The 20,556-nt window shown below is 43.3% G+C and overlaps 1 protein-coding gene across 3 annotated transcripts in view; it reads right to left on the bottom strand.

The window, feature by feature from the left end:
• Positions 1–20,556, bottom strand: part of ALK (ALK receptor tyrosine kinase) — a 759,925-nt gene that overhangs the window by 20,136 nt on the left and 719,233 nt on the right. For all 3 annotated transcript variants that reach the window (XM_060754129.2, XM_060754130.2, XM_060754131.2), the window contains 4 exons: positions 12,901–13,087; positions 8,889–8,979; positions 6,783–6,847; positions 5,135–5,264 (listed from right to left, as the gene is read on the bottom strand). In XM_060754129.2, the coding sequence (XP_060610112.2) occupies positions 5,135–5,264; positions 6,783–6,847; positions 8,889–8,979; positions 12,901–13,087 (473 nt within the window). The remainder of the gene's footprint in view (positions 1–5,134; positions 5,265–6,782; positions 6,848–8,888; positions 8,980–12,900; positions 13,088–20,556) is intronic.

The raw sequence follows: 20,556 nt of genomic DNA, 5'->3' as shown, positions 1-20,556 counted from the left end.
AGGAGCTTATGGTCTGGATTTGTGTGCACATTTCAATCCTTAAGGACCTGCACATCCTGGTGTCACTGCGTCTTCCTTCTCTATCAAGTAACACGGGCTTATTGTTGAAATAATGACCCTTCCCATAGAGAGTTTGTCTCATGAAAGCAACAAAGAAGACTTGGAGGAAATCCTATTCAGTCTGAGAAAAATTAAATAGCTAGTGTTGATTCATATTCTTAGACAAAGTTGGCAAAGCAAGGGATGTGTAAAAACGCATGTCTTCCCTATCTCTAATCCTCACACACCTGTGAGTAAAACCTGATGGGTATAGCAAGAAAAAGAAATCCTTTCCCAGGCTAGAGACAGAATAGCACATGGCACCCCTGACTTATGAAGGCAGGTTGCATAGGACCCTAGGGCAGGGAAATTGTTCTGGCACCTGAGTCTGACCAGCTCACAATGCACCTCTCTTTATTCCTGCCAGTAAAAATACAATCACAATGCATTCAATAACAACAATAGAAATGCTTCCCTTTCATGACACACTTAAAATCAGCTGCCTGAAATAAATCATTTACTGTGCCTTATGATAGAGAGGTCATGCTTGGAGGTCTTAGTTATTCTCCTGCATATCTTTTTGTGTATTTGCTCTTTTCTACCTTGCCTTGGGATTATGTATTTCTTTATAGTGTATTTAGAAGGGCTCATCTGGGCCCAGAGATATTCAACATTTTTATAAAAGACTTGGATGATGGAGCAGAGGGTATGCCTATCAAACTGAAAGATGACATCAAATTGGAAGGGATAGCTAACACCACAGAGGAAGAGATCACAACTCAAAATGACTTAAACAAATTAGAAAGCTGGGCCAAAACTAAAAAAATATGAACACCAGAAATATATGATGGGTGTCACTTGGCCTGAAAACAGCTCATATGAAAGGAATTTAGGAGTCTTAGTAGACCACAAGCTGAGCCTTCGTCAACAGTGTGATATGGTAACTAAAAATTCTAAGCTGTGATTCTAGACTAGAACGAATTACAGGGAGTGGTAAACTGCCCTATTTAAACAGCTTCACTGGTTGCTGATAAGTATCCAGTCCCAATTCAAGGTACAGGTTATCACCTAAAAAGTCCTAAATGTTTTGGGACCTGCTTCTCTTTGCAATTGCATCTTCCTGTACAAACCTGCACGAGCTTTAAGATTTTCTGGGGAGGCCCTCCTCTTGCTCCCACTTCCATCACAAGCGTGGTTGGTGGGAAAGAGAAAGAGGGCCTTCTTGGTAGTGGGCCCCAACTCTGAAACTCTATCCCCTGGGAGATTAGACTGGTGCTCACCTTGTCTATTTTTTGTAAAGACCTAAAAATGTGGAGGTACCACTGTGCCTTTGATTAATCGGTTCACTAGATAACTTTGTCCCCCCCCCCCCCCCCCAGCCATAACACAATGTCTTGTGTGTGCACTTGCCACTCTTCCCTGCCCTATAGTTATAGTATTCCAATTCATATTGCCCTTCTAGTCCTAATTTATCACCTGCCTCCTGCACTTTATCAATCAGCCCTGTCCTTGCAACTAATTGCACCAGCCCTGCCCGCCCAAGCTCAGTCAGGCTAGTGGTTGTTCATTTGATGACTGTTTTATGTTGTTTTATTATTTTGTTTCATAATTTTACTGTGTTATATTTTAAACTATGTTGTCTGGGCTTGTCCCCATGTAAGCTGCCCCAAGTTCCTTCGGGGAGACAGTAGTGGGATACAAAAAATAAAGTTAGTCTGCACCAAAAGTAGTAAGATTTCAACTCACTTTCTATCCCTGCGATTATTGGATTACAAATTGTCTTGTTGTGGAAACAAAGATTGGTGATAAAGCTTCAGTGGAGATACCTTTACCCAAGACAATTCTTTCAGGAGTGAATTTCCCTTCCTATGGGTAGATTTCTCTCACTTCCTTATGTCTCATCCCTGTTCCAAACTATGAGTCATTTGTAAGTTAGATGTTTGTAACTCAGGGACTGCCTGTATAGCTTTTAAATTGAGGGAATTCATAGCTCCACTCTATTCTGCTTGGTCAGGCCTCACCTGGAATACCAGTCTGGCAGATCAGGAGAATGTTGTCAATGTAATGTATCTTTATTTTTGCAAAGCTTTTGATCATGATATTCTTGTCAAGAAAATGACAAAATGTGGACTAGATGATGCTTTTCTTAAATTGATTTGTAGCTGGCTGATGGACTGCATCCAGATGCTCCCTAATTGATTCTTGTCATCTTGGTGGAAAAAAATGATAAATAGGACAGTGCACAGTTCTGTCCTGGCTGTGATGCCGTTCACCATTATTGGAAATGACTGAGATGCACACATATAGGGGATACTAATCAAGTTTGCAGAGGAAAGCAAACTGGGGTAGGAGTGAGGAAGTAATGAATACCTCTGAAGACAAAATCAGGATTCAGGATGACGCTAACAGATTGAGGAATCTGGCTAAAGCAAACAAAATGAATGTAAAGTACTACAGTTCAGCAGGAAATACAAAATGCATAAATGCAGAATGGGTGACACCTGGATTGGCAATAATTTGTGCCAAATGCATCTTGGGCTACACCACATCCTCCCCATTAACCAAGAGTACGATTGTAGGTTCAAAAGAAAGAACAGTAATTCAGTATTAAACTGTATTAACAAAAGTATAATCTCTAGATCAAGGGTAGTATAGATGGAGCACCCCTATCTGAAAATCCAGTATCCTCCAAAAATTCATGTTTTGATTGGGCTTGCAGCCACGTAATAGGCAACAGCTGTGGTACTCATCCTCATTTCTCTGACCCCCTGGTTCCTTTCCATCTTGTATGAGATGTGAGGCAGAAGAAAGGATGAGAGACTTGAGAGACTGAAATGATGGAAGGTATGAATTTGCATGAGGAAGCTCCTCCTTTCTTGTTTTCCTGCAGGGATTAGAGGTTAGTGAATGCTCCCTTTGTTCTTCCCCTGGGAGAGTGGTTGGGGTTGGGGGGGGGGGTATATTTACTGGTTCCAGGCCTCCCTTCTAGTTCTGCTTTAATATTCTTGCTGTGGCTATGTTAGATGATAGCAGCCTGTTTTTCTCTCTCCCTCTTCTTTCTCTTTCTTCCTTTCCTTCTTTTCCACAGAAGTGACTTTCCTCCTATTATTTCCTCATGTCAAGCTATGGGTCACCCCTTTGTGGCCACTCATGGCAGTCCCCAGCCTTTTCATAGACTATTGCATATTAATTTGTGTGTCCTGACCCCAAATGCGCCCCTCTTAGCCCAATGTTAAGATCACAAAAAATAGGGAACAGCAAACCTAGTGGCTGTTTCAGACATTTACATGAATCTGTTAGCAGCAATGCACAGTACTTTCAGAAGACTCTGCAAAAAACGCTTCAGTTGTACTTCATAAAAAAGGGGTAATCAGCCTGTTAGGCAAGCCTTGCAGATGCTGATTTATTATCAGTAAATGTTTATACCTAGTATCTCTTGGGTTGTGTAAAAATGTCTCAGGTGGAATGCAGTCACAGAGGAAAAAGATTAAGAAGACCTGCCATAGACAACACAAGTACAAAATAAATGAGACACGAGGCTAGAGAGAGACGTGGAGGTCTGTGAAATGGCAGGCAGTGTATATGTATAAATTCCTGTTTTCTGTACAAATATTACACACAATTTTAATGCATAGAAACTTGAACTGTAAATAGTATTTGAAAACCACATAGGTTTTTATGCTTTTCTTGCAAGAAATAATAAAATTGCTAAAATTTCATATTGCCTCTTTTGAAAGTGAAATTAATGAAAAAGAAATCTCTGCACTACTGATCCTGTTTCATTTGGTCTGGCTCTTCTTATATTTTCCTCTATCACAAAGTTTTCTCCCTGACAAGCTCTCTATTATGCTGTTTGTTTCATTATTTCTGGTGGAACTATCTCATGTGTCACTGTGTCTATTCACATTCTCCACCTTCCTTCACCTTGTCAAAAGAGTGGTCCTATCAGACTTCATTATTCTATCTGTATCAACAAGATAGTCACTACTTACTAATGGTATTTTTCATGATATGCAGTGAGCAGATCCATAATTATACAAAGTTAACTTTGACTTGAAGTAGGTATTGATCAGTATAATGAGAAGAGACTATAGTAATTTAAAATCACATTTTAAAAGGAATGAACTATGTACACACCGCTGCTATCACCAACTCAGAGCAAACACTGAGACATCTTGGTGTGCCTTCAATGTAATTCCATTTTAAAACGAAATTCAGTCTCATTTTCCAAGAAGTTTCATGATCCTTAGAATTTGAGCAACCCCTAAGCTCTAGTCATCAAGCCAATGAAGCCAACTTTTCATACCCCAGACCTGCTGGAGAAGGGTTTCAGGCAGTTCAAAGGGGGGGGGGGGGGAGGTAAATCCTTTGGTGCATGGATAATCAAGACTCAGACAGATGTTGGATATATGTTTATATTCTTTTCTGCTTGAGACTCTTATGACTCTCTCTGAGGCTTGCATATTTTCAGATATCAGAAATAGACCAATTCAAGAGATCATATTTTGTCTTTGCAGACAAATATAAGTACAAAAAGACTTAACAACAATAGTGCAAGATCTTTTCTTAATCCAAACTTAACCAATGAGACTATAAAAATATGAAACAGAAAGTCTTGTAAAAAAAATCCTGATTGCAGACCATGTGAACTTCATTCTGTCTGCATGGAAAATCTTCCATCTCAGCACTTTGTTATCTATTTATTTATTTATTTATTTATTTCACGCATTTCTACCCCGCCCTTCTCAACCCCCGAGGGGGGACTCAGGGCGGCTTACAAAAGGCACAATTCGATGCCAACAACAACAATAAAATAAAACATATATCAAAAGCAATTTTCAAACAATTTAAACAAACAAATCACAATCAATAACAATATCATTACTCAACTTTTTTCAGTCACCTTAAAGAATATCAGGAATGGGTTACTTTATAAACACAGTGAAAGAACAAATGACTTTAGACAAATAACTTTCCAATCTTTGGAATTAGCTTAGTGTTAAAAGTCTTTGTTAAAGTTCTAAAAAGTTCCCTTTAAAAAAAGGAAAGATTGATCAATGCTGCACAACACAAAATGTTTTTTTTTGTCCCTTACTGGTCTTGGTCGTGTCTCCCTTAGGAAAGATTTCAAATCTCCTCCAGCCATAAGCTCCAGCAGAATAAAGCGTGGCAGTGCCTGCAAGCTCACCCCAATGCAACGCACAATATTCTGATGGTTGAATTTGCTGAAAGGGAAAGAAGTGGCACATGTTAATTCAAAACATACAGAGTTGTCCAACAGATCTTGTCATATTGGACTGGGTTATCTATCTATTGCACCAGTCAGTGAGTAATTGCTGTTGGGGCAGGGTTGGGGAATGTGTGTCCCTCCGGAAGTTGCTAACTCCCATCAGCCCAGCCAGCATAACCACTGAGTGAAGGGAGGGCTAGTATGGCAACATCTGGAGGCAAGGGTGAAGCTTATGAGGGCATCTCAACAATTACAGCTCTGCCTCAATCAAATTTTCTTGCAGTCCCAAATCTCTAGTCTTATAGTAACTTAAACCTTCAGATGATAATGATATTTAGGTATATACATTTTTGTTGAGCATTTTAAAATGTAGTTTTGGTACCCTACCCCTCCCCCCAGAAGGAGGAGGAGCAGCAGCAGCAGAAGCAGAAGCAGAAGCAGAATAAAGGAACGGGCAAAGTTGCCAAGGGTATACGAACACAGCAAATATAAGAATTCTAGACAGGAATGTTTTTTTTTCCCAGTAGCTCATTCTCTTTAATGCTAGAAATTTGGAGAGTGAAAGAAAAAATCATTTGAGGAGGCAGAATACCTATCAAAGGGGGGGGGGGCAACATCCTTGGTGTGCCCCTTTCTTAAGAGTTCATTACATGTGTTGTGGTTGAGTTGCCACAGAAAACTACAAGACTTTTAAAACAGTCACAACAGTCATGGTTTTTTCATGTACCATAACGACAGTGCCCAGGTGACTGCTGGGCCGAAAGGTCGGCAGTTCGAATTCGGAGAGCGGTGTGAGCTCTCATTTGTCAGCTCCAGCTTCCCATGTGGGGGCATGAGAGAAGCCTCCTACAGGATGGTAAAACATCCGGATGTCCCCTTGGCAACATCCTTGCAGATGGCCAATTCTCCATACCAGAAGTGACTGGCAGTTTCTCAAGTTGTTCCTGACATGAAAAAAAGTATCCAGATATATGAAGCAATATTTAAAATAGCACCAGCCATTTGTGGGCCCAGCAATGGTTGTGACAGTGTGTAGAAAGGTACCCATAGTTTTCAACCATTCAGGAAACTTTAAGTCACTCTCTCACCCCTTCTATGTTTTCCTGGGTTTTTGAGCAAAAGTGGAAAGAGGTCACAGTGGGCTTGTTATATTTCAGTAGCTGCTCCAGGGTTATTGCCATTACTGAATGTCAACATTCACTTTGGGGAAAATGGTGTTCTTTATGGCTGTGTACAGCTAAAGAGACTTTACAACAAACTAGAAGAACTCGGCTATAAGTCTTTCCCTGTCTTCTCTGTCTCTCCCCCCTCCACGTTATTCTGGCATGAAAAAATATGACACCTTATTGTTTTAAACCTTGCAATTTTAGAGATTGCAGGATAATAATATACTGGAATTGGTTTGAGTACAAGTAAAATATTTTCAAAATGGGTTCACAGCACTCAGCCTTACCCCCGGCTTCTGATTTTGTTGCTGGGGCAAAAAGGCCATGAGCTGCTTGAACTAACATACCTGATTATAAGAGCTTCCATGAGGAAATCCAGTTCATCTTGCTCAGAACAAACCTCTGGCAAAGTCTAGACAAGGAAGAAGCAGCAGAAGACATGTGAGCAAACTTCCATGGGTCAGCACGCATCAGTTACACTCTCCACCCTTTGAGCTTCCACCTTTTTTACAGGCCACCCTCTTGTGAACATTTATCCCTAGATGGCATTGGACTATAATCCCCATTAACACTGATGGGTGGGGATGATGGAAGCTGTCATCACACAACATCTAAGGACCCAATTTTTGTGAGAGCTGTAAATGGAGAGAGAGAATATTGACCAACATACATTTTGGAGCTTTGGTGTTTCTGGGTATATTCGACCCACTGATTCAAGATATGGCATCAGTTTTCCCCTATAAGCTCTAGTATTTGAGATACAAAACATATGCCATATACCAGTTGCCATCGGCTCATCCATAAAGAATCATGATAATAATATCTACGAAACTAGAGCTGATCTGGTCTATCCAATAATATATTTCAGCATACTGAAAGCCAACATCAAAGTCACAACAACATCTATTAAAGAACTCTAATATGCCAATGACAAGTCGCCTGTGCGCATTCAGAAGAAGACCTACAAGCCAATTTAAACACCTTTGCAGAAGGGTATGAGAAGCTCGGCCTCTCATTGAACACTGAGAAAACCAAACTGTTCTTCCTGCAGTCACCAGCCAATCCCTCTGCAATGCCAGAAATACAGCTTAATGGTGTAACATTAGAAAATGTTGACCATTTCCACTACCTTGGCAGTCACCTCTCCTAAAAAGCCAACATTGATACTGAAATGCAATACCGCCTGAGCTCTGCGATTGCAGAGCTCAGGCGGTGTTGCATTTCAGTATCAATATTTCTGAATGAAGCAGATTGTGTTTGAGGACATCCATAGGGAGACCAAGGTGCTTATTTATAAAGCTATTGTCCTCCCAACCCTGCTGTACACCTGCAAAACATGGACTGCCTACAGACATCATACTCAACTCCTGGAACAATTCCATCCGCGTTGCCCCCAAAAAATCCTACAAATCTCTTGGGAAGACAGGCAGACAAATGTCAGCATGCTAAAAGAGGCAAAGACCACCAGCACTGAAGTGAAGCTCCTACACCATCAACTCTGCTGGTCTGGCCACATTGTCCAAATGCCCAATCACCATCTCCCAAAGCAGTTACTATACTCGCAACTCAAGAATGGGAAACGTAATGTTAGTGCACAGGAAGAGATTTAAAGACAGGCTTAAAGCCAGCCTTAAAAACTGGCATAGAGACTGAGAACTGGCAAGCCCTGGCCCTTGAGCACGCTAATTGGAGGTCAGCTGTGACCAGCAGTGCTGCAGAATTTGAAAAGGCACAAATGGAGGGCAAAAGGGAAGAATGTTCCAAGAAGAAGGTGCGTCAAGCCAACCCTGACCGGGACGGCCTTCCACCGGAAAACCAATGTCCTCACTGCCTGAGAACATGCGGATCAAGAATAGGGTTCTACAGCTGCCTATGGACCCACTGCCAAGACACTACACTTGGAGGACCATTAGTTTCAGGCTACGAGGGATCGCCTAAGTAAGTATTAGATACTGTTTTCTGAATCAGCATCCCAAATAACCTCAGGAACAGGCCTAAAATCAAGACACCAATACTTTTTTGAGGGGGTATGCAATCTGAATTTTCAAAATGTTACAAATAGATGTCAGCAGGAGGTTTTTTCCCTATATCCATGAGAAGAAAGGAATCATTTGCTAAAATCTGCTAATGGCGTCATGATGATGACAACTTTGGATTGGGTATCAATGCAGAATGAGAAAGATGTAAATGGTTACTGAAATGCCCTCTACAGGAAATCCCTGTTAGGGAGAGTGTTCAGTTAACTGAAGCCTTTAAAGATGGTTCTGGGCATTAAAATTTATCATTTTAAAATTTATCACTGGAGTGATAATGAATATTTTGGGTTTTCCCCCCTGATAACAATAAGTAGCGATACTTCCAGAGAGCTTAAGGAAAAGGGAACAGAGTCATTTGACAAAGCAAACCCACTAAACATTTTCCATGATATTATTTGTAGAGTTTTAAAAACTTACTTTTACAGCCACTTGCAAGGGACTGGGGTCACTTGGGATCCCAACCACTTGACCTTCATACACCTCCCCAAAGGCTCCATGGCCTAAACCTCTGAAGAAATCAGAAAAAAGAAAGGATTTAATGTACCGCACATATATTACATTGACCATTTTATACAAAATGGAGGTTGCCTTAATTACTTCCTACATTGGATGTATGAAAATCATGAAACTACCAGGTTGGTCCTTTAAGAGAAGTGCAGTTTTGTGCAGAACTTCTTGGTCAGACAAAAGCATGCATCAAAACTTCCTTGTGTTCTCTATAATAATAAATTACTTCAATAGTAGAACTACATCTTAACTATATAGTAGTGATATTATCCCTTCAGATTCATTCTCCAGATTCACTTCCTGACATTCTCTTTCTCTTGACAAAGGTCATCTGTGTCAAATGACTTTGTAACTATTGATTGCAGATCTTCTGGACTGCATCCAGTTATGAGTTCCAATAAGAGTGGGCCCACTGAATCAAAGGAAAATGAATAATTCAATACTTATATAACTGGAGCTAACAATCAGCCCTAGCCCTTAGCCCATGACCTTAGTATGTTGGATCTGTAAAATGGGAATAACCAAATGTTGCATCGCACAACACATTCATAGCAATTCTGTGCCATGACTAACCATTATTACCGGAGGTGCGGTACAATTTTTTCTAAAGTGGGTTTCAAGATTAATTATTTAAAAGAATACAGAAAACGAGGAAATAAATAAATCATGTACCCTGTTAAGATAGATTTTCTCTTGTGGGCTCATTACACAAGTTTTGTGTCACTACTCATTCCACCCTATGATTAATAAAAATGTAGAAATGCTGTACGTGCAGGCGTTGCCAAATCCCACCAGGCTTTTGTGTATCCAGAAATACAACATAGCAAATATAGGGTGTGCTGAGTTGACAGCTCTGGAACATTTGGGGGCATGTTTCAAAATGGGAGTGAGTGAAAGAAGGAGAGGGGCAAGGGATCTGTCTCACAAAACCTCATACTTGTAGGGAGTCTCAATTGGCTGGGTGAATTTGTGCAGACAGGAAAGGGCTGAAAAGATGCTTCAACACCCTAAGAATCAGTGGGGAAATAAACAATGAACACAAACCAAATAAAAACAATAATGGCAAACCTACGAAGGGAAAATGCCACATCAATAGAACAAATTTTATCATAATAAATGGCCAGCTGTTGATCTAGAAATTAATATAAAAAGTAAACAAGAGATGGAATTTTCTGCACTTCAAAGGTGTAAAGAGTTTTTGACAAGTAAGTGAATGATTGATTGTTTAACTGGAGGAGGGTTAAGGGAGGGATGCCATGCTTATCCAACGGAGCTTTATAATGAGAATGTTTAAAAAAAAATCAATGCACAGTGTGGTAGAATTATCAAATTGTCAAGAGCCTGTTTCTTAGGGCTTTTCCATTGGACATGTCCATAAAGAATCATAGCTTGTTACACAGTGCCGCAAAGAGTACTCTTTCAGTAGTAACATTCTTGCTGCCAGACTACTTCTAACTACAGCATGACTACTATATGCATGTGTGTGTGTGTGTGTGTGTGTGGGGGGGGGGGGGATTCTATTTATTTATTTATTTATTTATTTATTTATTTATTTACGACATTTCTACCCAACCTTGCACACCCTGGAAGAGACTCAAGGTGGTTTATTGCTGTTCCCCAAATCAATATTTGAACCATGGGAAAATTGCAAATATAAATATCAATGTTTTAAATAAATAAATAAATATTTTGACAATATATGGGCTAGAAGAATAGCAAAGAATAGCAATGGACCACTTAGAGAAGCCCACAGAAATATTTCAGGGGGAGGGGGATTTTTTTTTTGAAGCATCGGCAAATGAAACCAGGTGGGGTATAAATGAAGTAAATAAATAAAGAATTAAATAAACTATTAATATACTGTCTTTGGATGGACTACAAAAAAAAGTTGACTCTGTGCAACAATAAATATGGGGCTAAGTAATAAAACTAGCAGTAGCAGTGAAGTGGAATCTGAAAGAGGATCAGTAAGAGAAGGTGGGTGGTAGAAGGAGTAAAAAAACCAGTTCTAGTTCAAGGCATTGTTCTTCCTAGGGGAGAGTATTTATTTACTATACCTTTATCCTGCCTTTCTCCCAACATAAGGACTCAAGAGCAGCAAATGGCACTCTCCCCCCAAACTTATTTATTTACTACACTTTTATCCCGTCCTTTTCAGCCTGAAGGCGACTCAGGGCCGTGTACAGACTGGTAACATTAGATGCCGAGCACACATATGCATGACCCAAGAAAATCAAGGTGCATCATCCACATGAGGCAGGAACTTCAAGAAACACTCAAGAGAGCAATTGCTGTTCTTTATCCAAAATCTGCTCCACTAAGTAGTTGCTTCACTCTGACTGATGCTAGTGCAGATAGCTAGAAAGGCATGGAGATACTAGTAGGCCCTATACATGCTCTAGTCTACTTCACTTTATTAATAAAGTAGACTAGATGAAACATGGGTTATCTACGCAGGGTGACAGCTTCTTCCAAAGAGAAGGACACAATATATCATGTATCTTCTTCCCTCAGGTTTTAATTATCCTAAGGGAACCACATCATATTGGATTTTAGTTAGTAGTGTCAGTCCTGGTTAGAACTTGAATGGGTGACTGCCAGTGTTGTAGGCTATATTTCAGAAGAAGGAACTGGCAAAACTGCCTTGGAGGATTCCTTTTCTGAGAAAAACCTGTGAAATGCATGGGGCCACCACAAGTCAAAATGTAACATGAAGGCACATACTCTCATGCAGCTTTGATTAACAGTGTTGTTTTTTTCTCCTGCTGATTGGAGAACACTCTTTTAGTGAAATTTGCATGTTTCTTTTAAAAAACCTAAACACTGTACAAATGAGTGGGTGTGTAGAAAACAAAATGGGGCAGTTGACACTTTGCAGGTGGGCAAAAACTTTATGAATATGAGGTGAGCACAAGGAAAAGGAGAAATACATACTTTCACTCCTGCCTTGGAGCTAGCTATAACTATAAATATATAGAAGTGTTGACATTAAGTTTCTCAAGCCAACTTTGTTTGCCTTTAGTGCTTGCATCTGAAACCCAGTTCCTTAATATGACCAGAGGCCACAGTGTGGCTTTGCTTGTCATCCTGGCGTCTGGTGAAACAGATACGATCAGGTCATTCTTAATTGTCAGGAGTCCACGGTCTTTGCTGCTGAATGGATCTCCTAAAGGTCACTGCACCAGATGTCAGCACAATGCAACAGACTTGGCAAATTATGTCCAGTGCCTGAGGAATTGCTTACATTTTACCAATGAGGGTATTCTGGATCCTCCATAGGAAACAGATGTTGAACATTTTTGCCAACCAGTCAGACTGAAGAACCAGGGGCTAGGAGAGGAGATTACCCACTATGATTAATGTATAAATACAGAAGACTGTTGTTAGGATCAGAGTCTGGGTGATGTAGTTGTTTCAGTGCTGAAGAGAGACTAGGATTGAATCCCCTCTCCACCATGGAAACCTAATGGGTGGCCTTGGGCAAATCACATTCTCTCTGTTTAAGAAGAATGGAATGGAAAGCTTCTTTGAATAAATCCTGCCAAAAAAATTCAGGATAGAGTTGTCACAAGCCAGGTTCAACTTGAAGGTGCATATCAACAAGCAATTATTACAGCATCAGTAGTTGGGAATGAAAATGAGCTGATCTCATATTGAAGGTATATGTGTGGTGGAGGTTAATGGCTTCTGTGTCAATGAAGTGGTAATCTCATTCTGGATTTAGCCCAAACTCTAATAACTGGAGAGGGGTTAAGGGAGGGTCCACAAAATGTTGAACCGTAGCCTCAAAATCAGTTCACCACCTTGGTTAGCCCCTTCAAAGTTGAAACTAAAATCTAGAATGGATTCAACATGGGTGATTTTGCTCATTCTTATACACATAATGTATCTGAGCCAAAAGAGTTCAGATAGGGTAGTTTACCTTATTAGAGAGATATTTTTCCGGGGCACCTCTTTAAGGTCACTAATGGAAGTGGTCTTCCCTGCAAAGCAATAATTTGGGTTGTAGTCGGTCATAATGGTGGAGGTGCGCAACTTGCTCAGTTTATACTCAGGGCTCTGTAACTCCATCTGCATGGCTTGCAGTTCCTGGTGTTTCCGGCGGTACACTAGAAACAGAGCACAGGAAGTTAGGTAGGGATGTGGGCTTCCCACCAATCATGCATTATATGTTGTAATGGATAACATTTTTTTTCTGTGAGGACTCTGACTATTTCTCTTTTACTACTTCCAGATAGAAATCAGGATAAAGCTGTGTAGTATTTCAGTTCAAAAGAGTCTGAGAAATATTTCCAACTGTTTTAAGATGGGTTGAGGTCCAGAGTGGGTTGTATGGCTCTGGCTAACTACTAGAAAGTACAAGGGCAGAGTGAATGTGAAATAAAAGATGGGACGAGCTGTTGGTTTTGACAATAGTACCCAGAATACCTTAGCCAATAAATCCACTGGTCATGCTGGCTGGGGGATTCTGGAAGTGGTATTCTGAGAAAGTAACTTTCCCTCATGCTGGTAATGCACTCATTGACTTCAGAAAAAGCTTTCAGAACATCTCTGTTCAATGTAGCATCTGCTAATGTGCAAGTTGGCTGCTGTCCTGATTTGATAAAGACTTAGGTTGTCTTACCCTTGGTTCTGCATTGTAGCCCTAGTTATGACAAAATACCATTTACAGCACCGCATAGGATTGGTTCTCAAGATTATCATTAAGATGTGCAAGTCAGCACATAACACCTTCATTCATCAAAATCCCCAATGAGGCCCAACACTGACTCCAGTTCTGGACCATGACAATGGACAACTGACTTTCAGAGCTTCTCAACATTTGAAACTTTCCATGGTGTTCTGGTGCATAGGATGTAGCCATTGGAATTGTGTACACATGTACACAATTATCAGGTTAATACGAGAAACCTATTAAAATGATGTTTAAAATGATGTATTGTATATAACCTTTGAAATATCATATCCCAGGATGAAGAATTCTCTAAATTTGCATGTAACATGTCACAAGTGATGGCTTTACTTGTCACTTGAGGAGACAAGAAGGAGGCAAGGGAAGTCAATTTTGTGTTTTAGCCTTAACATAGGTTACAAATTTTTCAATAAGAAATAATACTTAGCTGTTACTTTCTTGTATTCCTTTGGGTGAAGTGTTGCAATTCTGGCTTTTTTTTTTTTGGGGGGGGGGGTATTTTTCAAGTTTTGAAAAAATAGCTTAAAAGTAAATATGAATAGGGGACTTGCAGCACCTCAGAGACCAACAGAGAATGAAGTTGATAGCCTGAGCTTTCGTAGACCTTTTGCTGCCTCAGACGTCGGGGCCAAATTCTCCAGTTAGGTCTATTTGGACAATGACAATGTAAATCTGCATCTGGACAATGACAATGTAGACCTGCATTTTGGACGATGACAATGTAGACCTGCGGACTTAGTTTACGAAAGTTCACGCTTATAACTTTGTTTTCTTGGTTGGTCCCAAAAGTGCTATATGTTGATTTCAGACTAACACCTATGTCTTTGAAATAAAAGTAACATATTAATAGCAGTTACTTTGTGTCTGATGAATAATGATGATGAATAATTGGTAAAAAAAAAAAAGCAATGCAAAAGTGCTAGTTTTTTTCCAAATAATATATCAAGTTCAGATGAATCTTCCATTGGCAGATGGTTGGAGCAGAAATTATTAGGATCCCTTCCAAGTCTACAATTCTGTGACTATAATTTTTGGGGGTGGGGATGAATGACACATCCTCACCCCACAAATCTAAAATGATGCCTCTTTGTGGCTGCAGTTTGTTTCTACAATAAGAAAATATATGCTCCTGTATAGACCCAGAGCCACTTCATACCAAATGCAGTGTAACACAATAGTTGAAAAAGTCTTTTTTTTTTAAAGCCAGTTTTCTATGCTTCTTTTATCTGTGCTTTTGCCCTTGGAATGTTTTGCCCTTTTAAAAGGGGGCAGCTGAATCTTTGACAATTTGAAACAGATCCATCTAGTCCTTGTTGTAACCTTTCAAAGTTCCTGTGGGAGCTCTTACATGCCAGGGGGGAAAGCACAGATCAGAATTAATTGGACATGCAAAACGTTACTTTGAAAAAGTAATTGGAGCTGGGCATAAAAGTTCCCCAAGCACTTTCTTGACTCTGGGCGGATTAACACCATACTGCCTGTAGTTCTGCTGTAGATTTGGCTGTATAAGGCAGGGTGTCTGTTCTGAGAGATAAAGTTATTTTGCTGTGTGCAAAGGGCAGGAATAGGATGAGAAGTGCTGATGGAATCAATCCTTTTGATTTGAAATTATGTCCTTATTTTATTACATTTCTGTTAAAATGTGACTCTTGCTCTTGATAATTGACTAAAAGATATATTCAAGGTCTTGAGATGAAAGCGTGGAACAGGAGTAATCAAGGGGGAGAAGCATCCAACCAAACACACACACACACACACACACACACACACACACACACACACACACACAGAGTTTGTCTCTGTCTGTTTAATGTCTAAAATGAATAAAATATTGGTTGACACAAAATGACAAGAAAGGAAATCAAGTTCAACCAGGAACAAAAAAGAAATTAGTGTTTAGATCCAGGTGGAAGAATCTTGAACTATTTAATGGTTTTGGACTTAAGTTTCCACATTCCTTTTGCATCAACTGTATTGGTTGGAGGTGATGGCCACAGTATTTATTTATTGATGACATTTATATCCTGCCTTTCTCACCCCAAAAGAGACTCAGAATGGTTTACAAATTATATGTACATACAATATATTATATTATTAGCACAGCACATTAGTACAACCTCGGTGGGAAGGTAACCAAATATTAGTATTATATATTACTATTTTGTACTATATCACTGTACAGTAATATTATTAGTAATATTACATGTAATATAAATATATATAATTATTACATTGCATTATTATTACAATTATATTGTATTACATTATAATATTATTCTCAATATTATATGTATACAATATATTATATTATTAGCACAGCACATTAGTATTATATTACTATATTGTACTATACCACTATTTTGTAATATTATTAGTAATATTACATGTAATATAAAATATATAATTATATTGTATTATTAGTATTATATTGTATTGCATTATAATATTATTATACTGCTTCCGGTTCCGGTATGGCGGTTAGCAGCAAGAATCAGAGCTGCGCCGATTAAAACCTAAATCTGAGGGAATCCAGGGCGAGCCCCCCCTCCTTGACCACCCAAACTCGAGGAGAGAAACACCGGAAGACCTCGGCTACTGTCAGGGGGCCTGAGCAGCCTGGGGGAATCCCAAGGAACACAAAAAAGGGATCCGGCAAGGCGGAGGAAGGAAGACAAGGAAGACAAGGGAGCGCCGCCATTACAACGCGGCCGGCTCCCCTCTCCTTCTCTCAACAAGGATAAGACCCTAAAGCCTGGAATAGACCCTAAACTCTAAAGCCTCACCGGTGAGTGTTGGGGCTCTAGCCACCCCCCTGGCACTGTGAAGAGGCGGTCTGCCCGGCCGGTGCAGCTGCCGAGGTCGCCACCAACGTTGCGGACGCCGCAGCCGCCGCCATTACAGCGGATCCGCTCCTCTCTCGGAGCGTGGGGAAGGGAAGGGACAGGCCGCTGCCTGTTAGCTTGTCATCGCGGTCCGGGCCGCGGCGGGTGTCGTCCCTCCCCCCCCCCGCTGTGCCGCTCCACCTCGGAGCGCGGGGAAGAGACAAGCCGCTACCTACCAGCTTGTACGGGCCTGCTGAGTTTGCTGCCCCCGTTGACCCCAGGGAGGAAGAAAGGGAAGAAAGGCCTCCGGCGCCCCTTGGGCCTGAAAAGCCCCATCGCCGTGCGTTCCTCCCCCCGCCACTCTGAGGGAGGGAAAGAAGGAAGGAAGGAAGGCTCCCCGGCGTTCCTCGGGCCTGCTAGGCCCCGCCGCCGCGCGCCGCTGCGCGCCTCTCCCCCCGCTAATCCGAGGGAGGGGGGGAGGAAGAAAGGCTTCCCGGCCTCGGCACCGCAGCTACGAGCGATCTGGACACTCTGCGTCCTTGGTGCCAATTGTCACCACCCCGCATCTCCATCTTGGCGGAGGAGACGCTTCCATCGGGTGGAGGGAGCGGCCTGGTCCCCTTGCGTCTTTAGTGCCAACTGACGCCGGCCCGCATTCCCATCTCAGCGGAGGCAGTGAGCGACCAGGCTCTCCCCTACGCACCACCGCTGCCGGAGTGCGCTCAGCCGGATGCCCACGTGCCTATTCCAACCGGATCGAGCCTGGTTGGGGAGAACCGCGGCCAGCTCGGCCTGTGCCGCTCCGAGTTACTCCTGAGTCACTCCTGCATTTCCAGCGGAGCGAGGGCCACAGAGGGCCCAACAGTGAAACCTAACACTCTGGACTGGAGGGCCTGTTCCTCGGCCTGATTTCCTCCGTACCCCTGGGTGGCGCTGTTGTCGTGGCTCCATCTTCTGCAGTCCACCCCTCGTGTTCCATCATAGCTGCTGTTACATCGACCGTCATTATTTGTGTCACCATCTTGTATATTTGCGGGGCCGCTGCTCTTTACCATCTAGGCCTTACCAGCTAGGCCTTTACCCTCTAGGCCTTACCATCTAGGCCTTACCATCTGCGAGGGCTGTGAGGGCTGTCTGAGGGCCCTGGCTACCTGGGCCTTCACCATCTTTTCACTTGGCTACTTGGGCCTCACCTTCTGTTACCACCTGGGCCCTACAGCCTGAGCAAGCCATGTGTAGACCTTTTGTGCCGACCCTCTGTGTTGACCGAGATAGCAGAACTGACCTTCTTGCGTAGACCGCTGTGTAGACCTAATGTTGGCCTTTTTGTAGATTCTTGTGTAGACCTTTAAGCTGGCTTTTTTACGATTGATATCTGTTGAGTAAGAGCGTGATTGACCATCTGTGCTGCCCCACCCCCGAGTTACCATCTCCGGAAGCCCCATCTGCTTGTATACCAACCGTCTAGAGACTACCGGGGTCATAGCAATAGTTAGCTAACTACCACCATTTCCACCCCATAAGAGGGTTCATATATTACCAACTAGTACATTCCTGGTTGTCATCTGTTGTTATCTGTTGCCAATGTGATAAGAACGAAATAGAGCACTTAGGCGCCTGCCATCTGCTGCTAGACTGCACCAGCACTTACGCCCCTTCCCCATCCCTCTGTGCCGCACTTTAATTATCGCCGAATAGAGCACTTTAGACCTAGCACTTTATGAATGTGCCCGATGGCACGCAGTGTCGCTGCTGACTGAATACGATTCTGACGGGCTGCTCCTAAATCTGTGCACTTTAAGAACTATCCCTTTGGAGTAACCGGAACATCGACTACCATCTGTACCGCTGCCACCCATGTGGTCCCCCGCCCCCCTTTATGTACTGTCTCTGTTGCTCCTGTGTAGCGGAGGGGGCGGAAGAGAAGGTGGGTGGGAGCTTGTGAATGAGGGTGTGGTGGGGAGGGGGGAGGAGGGGGAGAGAGGATGCTGGCAAGAACCAAAAAATCTAAGAACGAGCAAAGTAGAAAGTAATCTCTTAGCTCTGGACTGCGGCATGGAGGGGGGGAGGTGTTCCACTAGCCGAGGGGCCCCCATAGAGGTCGTGGTGGGAAGGAGGAGATGCGGGAAAAAGAGACCTCGAATTCGGCCTAATTCGGACCGCTTATCCAAATTAACAATTCCCAACCGGTCTCCTAAGGTAAACTGGTGTAACCAGGTGAGCGGGCCCTCTGGCTTGAAGGTGGTGTTGTTGAACGCCAGATCTGTCAACGGAAAAACGACCTGGATTCAGGATTTAATCCTGGAGGAGCGGGCAGATCTGGCGTGCATCACGGAGACCTGGCTGGACGAAGCGGGGGGCGTAAACCTCTCCCAGCTTTGTCCTCCAGGCTTCTCCGTGCAACACCAACCAAGAGCCGGAGGACGGGGAGGCGGTGTCATAGTGGTCTATAGAGATTCCATCCATCTAACCAGGAGCCCCATCCCGCAGACCACAAATTTTGAATGCGTCCACCTGAGGGTGGGTGACCGGGACAGAATAGGGATTCTGTTAGTGTACCGTCCACCTCGCTGCACTACAGTCTCCCTACCTGAGCTAGCGGGGGTGGTCTCGAGCCTGGCGGTGGAGTCCCAACGGCTTCTTGTGCTGGGGGACTTCAACATCCATGCCGAGGCAACCCTCACAGGAGCGGCTCAGGACTTCATGTCCGCCATGGCAACCATGGGGCTGTCCCAACGAATAACTGCCCCCACCCACTGTGCTGGACACACATTGGACTTGGTTTTCTGCCAGGGATGGGAGCAGGGTGGCGGTGTGGAGGAGTTGTCTACCTCTCCGTTGCCATGGACCGACCACTTCCTGATTAGATTTAGGCTCACTGCGCCCCCTAACCTCCGCAAGGGTGGAGGACCCATTAAGATGGTCCGCCCCAGGAGACTAATGGATCCGAATGGATTCCTGATGGCTCTTGGGGAGTTTCCCGCCACCTCGGTAGGTGACCATGTCGAGGCCTTGGTCGCTCTCTGGAATGGGGAGATGACCAGGGCAATCGACAGGATCGCTCCGGAACGTCCCCTCTCAAGTAACCGAGCTAAACCAGCTCCTTGGTTCACTGAGGAGCTGGCAGCGATGAAGCGAAAGAAGAGGGTTCTAGAGAGCGTGTGGCGCTCAGACCCAAGCGAGCCAAATCGAACACGGTTTGTGTCCTTTCTAAGGGCATATGCCGCGGCAATAAAAGCCGCAAAGAAAACTTTCTTTGCGGCCACTATTGCGTCTGCAAAAAACCGTCCGGCGGAGTTGTTTCGGATTGTCAGAGGTCTTTTAACTCCCCCTATCTCAGGAGGGAGCCCTGACAATTCGGCAACGCGCTGTGAAGCATTTGCTCGGTTCTTTGCAGACAAAGTCGCTTTGATCCGCTCTGGGCTGGACGCCACTTTAAATGCAGTCTCCGTGGATGTGACACAAGCACCTGCTTGTCCGATTTTGTTGGATTCTTTTCAGTTTGTGAAACCCGAGGATGTGGACAAGATACTTGGAGGAATGAGACCCACCACGTCCATCCTAGACCCCTGCCCATCCTGGCTTCTGAAGGAGGCCAGAGGGGGATTGGCCGAGTGGGTAACGGTGGTGGTTAATGCCTCCCTTCGGGAAGGCAAGATTCCAGCGAGCCTAAAACAGGCTGTTATAAAGCCGCTGTTGAAGAAACCATCACTTGACCCCACTAAATTTGACAACTTTCGGCCTGTTTCCAATCTTCCCTTCTTGGGCAAAGTCATGGAAAGCGTGGTGGCCTCACAACTCCAGGTATTCTTGAGAGACACGGATTATCTGGATCCGGCACAGTCTGGTTTCAGACCGGGACATGGTACCGAGACGGTCTTGGTCGCCTTAGTGGATGATCTGCGCCGGGAGCTAGACAGGGGGAGTGTGTCCCTGTTGGTGCTCCTGGACCTCTCAGCGGCCTTCGATACCGTCGACCACGGTATTCTTCTGGGGCGCCTTGCAGAGATGGGTCTTGGGGGCACTGCTTTGCAGTGGCTCCGGTCATTTCTGGAGGGTCGTA

The sequence above is a fragment of the Anolis sagrei genome, chromosome 1 (genome assembly GCF_037176765.1).
Source record: "Anolis sagrei isolate rAnoSag1 chromosome 1, rAnoSag1.mat, whole genome shotgun sequence".
Lineage (NCBI taxonomy): Eukaryota > Metazoa > Chordata > Lepidosauria > Squamata > Dactyloidae > Anolis > Anolis sagrei.
Note: the sequence above shows the minus strand (reverse complement) of the source record. Positions and strands in the feature narration are given on the sequence as shown.